General features: G+C 34.5%; 1 protein-coding gene across 1 annotated transcript; it reads left to right on the forward strand.

Annotated features, from left to right (window-relative positions):
• The first annotated feature begins 393 nt into the window (after positions 1 to 393).
• LOC109812453 (WRKY transcription factor 72A) lies at positions 394 to 5249 on the forward strand. Its single transcript, XM_020376422.3, has 5 exons — positions 394 to 736; positions 2163 to 2237; positions 2605 to 3135; positions 3297 to 3410; positions 3998 to 5249. Exons 1-5 carry the CDS (start codon positions 629 to 631, stop codon positions 4952 to 4954), a joined length of 1785 nt encoding a protein of 594 aa, XP_020232011.1. The 5' UTR covers positions 394 to 628; the 3' UTR covers positions 4955 to 5249.
• Positions 5250 to 6590: the final 1341 nt, after the last annotated feature.

The following is a 6590-nucleotide window of genomic DNA, read 5'->3' on the forward strand; positions in this document are numbered from 1 at the left end:
TCATATATTTATTCTCAATCACATCTTTTCAATCATAAAATTCAAATGAGATTTTGTTAAAAAGAAATTGAATTGATTTCTATTTAGATCAAGAATCGTTGGTTATTAAAAGTGCTTTTGATGGTAAATAAATTAAATTATGTAAAAGAAGGGTTAATTTGGTCATGAGTGGTGGCAAAAAGTTTGACCATGAAACCCTATTTGTCCCATGTGACTCTTGCAAAGTTCGAAAGTTCAACGATGCCACTTGTATAGTAGGCGGTGTCCGACCATTGCGGCTTCAACCCCTCTTTCACTTTCGCTGACATATTGTCTCAAACGTTGAAGTTGAATTCTTCCACTTATTAAATATTTTCTCAAGACTGAACATTAGTTAACTCTTATAATGCCTTTCTCTCGTTCTTTTCTTTTAGTGCAATTGGATTGGTCTACGTTTGACATTTTAATGTACGTGTGTATCCGTGTTGGCTACCTCGAGTTCTAATGAATAGTTATCATTTTAATTGTTAATTCTTTTCAAGAGTCAAATACTTCATGCAGGTCCCTCTCTATATTAACATAGGAAGAGGGCCTTGTTTGCGGACCCAACGCAGAAAGAGAGAAAGAAAGGAAAGTTATCTTTCAGAATATGGAGTTTGGTTCGGAAATATCTGGTCATGAAGTCAAGGACGAGAAGAGAAGTGAATCCAGTATTGGCGATGAAGAAGATCGTCGTGAACAAGAGATTGTTATGCAGGTGAAAATTAATTCTATGCTAATATCTAACTAAGTATATGATTATGAGCATCGAACTTCACTAAATATATATCGATTTCTTTCTTTCTATATGTTGAATTCATTCAAGATCCTGTGTATCTGGTTTTTGTGATTTGTTAGTCAAAAGGTTAAATAAAAATTAATCAAACTGTTCTGATCTCAATTTTTTTTTTTATCAACATCTGCAATCCATTCTTTTAGCACTCCGATAATCAAATTCAAATTAATTTCAAGGTAAAATTATCATCTACCCGTGTTGAATTCATCTATATTGTTTAAACAATCCGTTCAAACATTTATTTATTTATGCAATAGTTAAAAGTAATTTGATCATATATATATACAGCAAGGGTTCATGTACGTTTTTATGTTCTATTAGATCTACAAATAAAAACTAGCAATTTGTTGAAATTAGTGAATTGCGCATGCATAGCTAGCTAGTAGTAGATTGAATTTTTTTTTTTTTTTTTTGAGATTTTGGTAGTAGATTATAAATTCATTTTGTGATTGCTTGATATGCTAAATAAACACTGCATCATATATTCATTTATGATATGATTATTTGATTTTAATATTGATATATAATATTTATCATTATTTTTCTTTTTCACTTTATTTTTCTATTGACTATATTATTTTTCATAACTTCAACATGTGCATTTAAGGTTGCATTAAAGTAGTTTAATTACCTTATAAGAAATTCCAATAATACGAAAATATATATAATAGTAGAGATCTATTGGTATTTATTTTTTAAAAGATAAGATAGATTGAGTTTCTACATATTTTTTCTGCTTTTTTACATGACTTTCTCTATATTTCTTATCATATATACTCGATCGATCTACATGCAGCAAAGTGCTTATTCTTAACATATACACTAATAGTTAATAATTGTTTGCTTTAATGAAAATTTGGAAAGACTGTTGAAAGTAAAACACTTGTCATGCATATATCATTGACACGTTACCTTTTATTGGTTTACATAGATTCAAATGAAATATAATATTTAATCTGCGCCATTGATAAGAGTTGACTCGTGCATGTGCCAGGAAAGCTAGCGATGATATTATTGATATCCAAAATATAACAATTCATTGCACATGCATAACAGAAAGATTCTCATAAAAGAAAGGAAAAAATTACCAGTTTGTCATAGTTCTTCATCATTCCATACACTTCGCTCGCTATTTTATCCCGCTAGTTGAATTATAGTTTCTACTGGCATTAGAATTCAGTAATCCAAGATTTCTTCAATTATGAAGAATAAGAAACTATAGCCATTGGTAAAATTAAACCCTTCTTAGATACTCGCTTCCAAGGCGAAATGAAAAGTGACAAGAAAATTGCATTTGTATATGCATACTAACTTTTTATTGTAATTTTTTTTTTTTTTTATGTTTCAGGAGCCACCCCTCACTACTATCGAAAGATCTACCGTTGAGGCTGGACCAAATGCATCCCCGACCAAAAAGGAAGAGGTTAGATTTTTCAATAATAATTTTATTTTATTTTATCTTTTTCAATGGTCAGACTTTAGCTATAATAATTATAATTACAATGTACTCGTTTTGGTCTAACTAGAAGCGAGCTTCATTTACGGACATAATTGTTTGGGTTATATCTTATGAAAAGACAATCATATTGACCTTTCCATTGTTGAAAAAGAGTTTTTGTTTGATTTTTTCTTTTCTTTCTTTTGTTTACATCACTCGATATTTCTCATTTCATTTTCAAGGAGTGTAAATAAAAATGGTCATAAAAAGGAAAAGGGGAAAAAAAAAAAAACTGAAACAAACATTGTTGTATAGTGTATGATTTGTCTGATGAATGCATGGATGGTTGCAGGTTGACGAACTTGAAACTGCGAAAGCCGAAATGGGTGAAGTGATACAAGAAAATCAACGACTAAAGATGAGTCTGAACCGAATATTAAATGATTACCGTACACTGCAAATGCAATTCCACAGCATAGTTGAACAAGAGACAAAAGATTCTTCTGACAAAGTGAAAAATAATGATCATCAAGAAACAATAATAGAGGAATCAGATCTAGTTTCCCTCAGTCTTGGAAGACTTCCAAGAAGCAATGAGAAAGCTAAAGCCTCTAAACCTTTGAAAGATGAAGAAGATAAAGAAGGCTTGTCTCTTGGACTGGATTGCAAATTTGAAACATCGAAATCTGGAAGCAGCACTGAACATATGCCAAATGCAAGCCCTGATAATAGTGTTGAAGCACCGAAGGAAGAAGCTGGTGGGGAGAGTCCACCTAAGAAGGGACACAAGACAAATAGAGATGCCGGAGAGGATGAAGTTTCTCAGCAAAACCCTACAAAGAAAGCAAGAGTTTGTGTCAGAGCAAGATGTGACACCCCAACTGTAAGTATCATGTCTCTTATATATATCATGCTCATTAATTCCAAGCAACTTTTTTTTGTTTTTTGGTTATAAGTTGGTTAAGGATTACATTGAACAGTTTTGACTTTAATTAATTAATATATGAAAATGCTATTCTTTGACATAGTGATTTTATGAAACAGTTGAATGATGGATGTCAATGGAGGAAATATGGACAGAAGATTTCAAAGGGAAATCCTTGCCCTCGAGCTTACTATCGTTGCACAGTTGCACCATCATGCCCCGTAAGAAAGCAGGTATTTATCTATTGATGCGCACTTCAACAGTACTATTATGATTTATGTCTCTCTACTTTATGTCACATATAAATTATGATTTTGAAATCAATAATAATATTTTCACTATCTTCAGTTTATATATGGATATTTGGTCAACGTATAAATGAGAAAAGATAAGTGTAAGTAGAAATAGTGATATAAAAAGATATAAAGATAAATAGAATGAAATAATAAATGTTGAAAATGTGTATGATACATGTGAAAGTATTGCAGGTGAAAGATTGCATGGCATAAAAGAAATATTTTATTTCAAAATACAATTATATTTAACTTATTCTAAGTTAAAATAGGGTTCAACGATTCATATATAGAAAACGATTGATCCAATTAAAAAAAATATACTAACCATCTTAACATGCATAATTAATTCCACTAATTACTATTTAGATTGTTTACTTGGAGTAGGTTAGACAGCCCTTTCAAAATACAATTTATTTATATGGGTATCAAAAGATGTATATCACACATTCACACACTTTCTTTTGTTGTAACATAGAACAGTTAATATTGTACATTAACTCCACATATGCAACTTAACATTTCAGGTGCAAAGATGTTCACAAGACATGTCCATACTAATCACAACCTACGAAGGTAACCACAACCACCCTCTTCCTCTTTCAGCTACTGCCATGGCTTCCACCACTTCTGCAGCAGCTTCCATGCTATTATCCGGCTCATCAACCTCACACTCTGGATCAAGACCATCCACTTCTGCAGATCTTCATGGCATGAACTTCTTCCTATCAGATGGTTCCAAATCAAAGCAATACTACCTCTCCCATCCTGCACTCTCATCTTCACCTTCACACCCTACCATCACTCTTGATCTCACGTCTAATCCACCCTCTTCTTCACCACCCTTTGTTAAATTCACTTCAAACTCAAACTACAACTCACAAAGGTACCCTTCCACGAGCCTCAACTTCGGTTCAAACGAGTCCAATGCTACATCTTGGACCAATAACGGGTTCCTCAGCTACACCACACAACAACAACAACCATATAATAACAATAGGAACAATGTGAATTTCCTTAGCAACATAAACCTTGGAAGACAACAACAACAACAACCACAGCCAATGGAGAACATCCTCAACTCCTACATGCAAAGGAACAACAACAACAACAATATTCCAATCCCTCCACCACAACATTCTCTGCCAGACACCATAGCTGCAGCAACAAAAGTAATCACAGCAGACCCTAATTTTCAGTCAGCTTTGGCAGCAGCACTTACAACAATTATTGGCTCAGGAAGCACTAACCAAGGTGCTGTGGAAAATAATCTGACTCAGAAAATGAAATGGGGTGAGTTGTTTCCATCATCTTCTGCATTACCTTCGTCTTCTAAAGTGAGTGGCTGTGCATCAAGCTTCTTGAACAAATCACCCGCTAGTACACAGGCAGCAAGTTTGATGTTTCTTCAGCCACCTTTGCCACTTTCTAGCCCCAGAAGCGCTTCTGGGTCTCCCGGAGATAACAGAGACAAGAAAAATTAGTTATTGGGATATTCAAACACGTACAAGAGAGGTCATGTTTAAATCTTATGTTATTTGTTTAATTTTTACAGAATGGAAGATAGACACGTGATTTTAATATGACCTTATCATGTTAAAATTTGACTAGTTTAGGTAGTAGGTTTGGCTTGCTATTATGTAATTAAGATGGATAAGTAATTTTGAGAATGTACACATAAATAAAGAATGCTGGACGTAAAATTTCCATTGGTTTATTGGTGATGTTTATCACATTGTAGCTGGATTATGTCAAAGAGATAAGAAAAATTGTTTAATCTGTTGTTTAGCTTGTTACTTAAACTTCTGAGTTATTTTAGATACTTGCCCAAAAGTTATATAATTTATTTAAATTGAAAATGAAATAAAACAGAACATATATGACGTCCACACTTCCAAGCATAAACATTATTGTATGAACACAAACTTCACATATGTCAGTTGTTCAATTAAATCTTAATCCCATATTTGTTTTTTGAATAATTCGTATTGGGTGAATACTTCGCATAATTTGCTTAGTTATTGTTTCGGGTTAAGTGTAACACTCAATCCATGTTGATCAAAGTCAAATTCCTGGTAAAGGACTTTTTTACCATGTATATATACCAATACCATGAAATTTACAAGAAATTTAACTTATCTCAAACTCTTATAAATATAATTACTACTACTACTACTATTATTATTATTATTATTATTATTATTATTATTATTATTATTATTATTATTATTATTATTATTATTATATATATATATATATATGTAAATATTTAATATTTATATTGTTCCTGTGTTAGGATACACACTTCACTTATCCTTGTTGAAGCAAGTCTGATCCTGGGTCTCGGTCTTCTCGTTCCTATCCGGGTAGTCCGATGTGAGGGGGGGTGTGCCTGCAAAGACACTCCAACGCTCAAGTAAGTGTTCGGCGTAATAAATGTGGTAGTTGAAAGTTAGTTACGTACCTCGCTAGGGTCCTATTTATAGTGATTCTTATTGGGCCGCGATTAAGGACTAGGCCCCGAGAAATTAGGGGGCTAATCCTGTGCATTACATAAATTAACCTCTCCATAATTATCCTGGCGTAAATCCGTGACTTGGCCGAGCACACCGACACGTTCCGTTCAGATTGTGAGTGGTCGGTGGGCTCGAGTATTCGACCTGGTCGTCCACGAACTCGGGTATTCGGCCTAGTCGGCCATGAACTCGGGTATTCGGCCTAGTCAGCCATGAACTCGGGTATTCGGCTTAGTCGGCCACGAACTCGGGTATTCGGCCTAGTCAGCCACCATACGGTATACAACCCACGCAGCGTCGAGGATGGGAAAGACAAAGACGTTTTAATTGTATAGGGTTGTGGTTCTCGACGTGGAGTGGCAGATGTTGCTTCCGACCGCTAGTAGTAGTGTGCATGTTCCTAGTGTAGTCGGTTTTGCTAACCTCGGTGGTCGTGGCCGGTTTGAATTTCCTTGTGCCAAACGTCCTCCCTAATTGCTAAGCATGTTATGATGAGGTCAGTTGTCTCCGAGGAGAGGTTGCAGGGGGGGCTTAAGGAGGCTGAGGTGACGTTGAAGGAGGCATTGACCGTCAATGCAAAGGTCACCAAGTCGGCCGAAGAACT

The sequence above is a fragment of the Cajanus cajan genome, chromosome 6, assembly GCF_000230855.2.
Source record: "Cajanus cajan strain Asha chromosome 6, NIPB_CcT2T_4, whole genome shotgun sequence".
Lineage (NCBI taxonomy): Eukaryota > Viridiplantae > Streptophyta > Magnoliopsida > Fabales > Fabaceae > Cajanus > Cajanus cajan.

Bases quoted from the DNA above. Each gene is read 5' to 3' on its own strand.
- LOC109812453 (XM_020376422.3), top strand. From the start codon at position 629: ATGGAGTTTGGTTCGGAAATATCTGGTCATGAAGTCAAGGACGAGAAG. The intron at 2,238-2,604 runs GTTAGATTTTTC...GGATGGTTGCAG, and splicing joins CCCCGACCAAAAAGGAAGAG to GTTGACGAACTTGAAACTGC. The intron at 3,411-3,997 runs GTATTTATCTAT...TTAACATTTCAG, and splicing joins CATGCCCCGTAAGAAAGCAG to GTGCAAAGATGTTCACAAGA.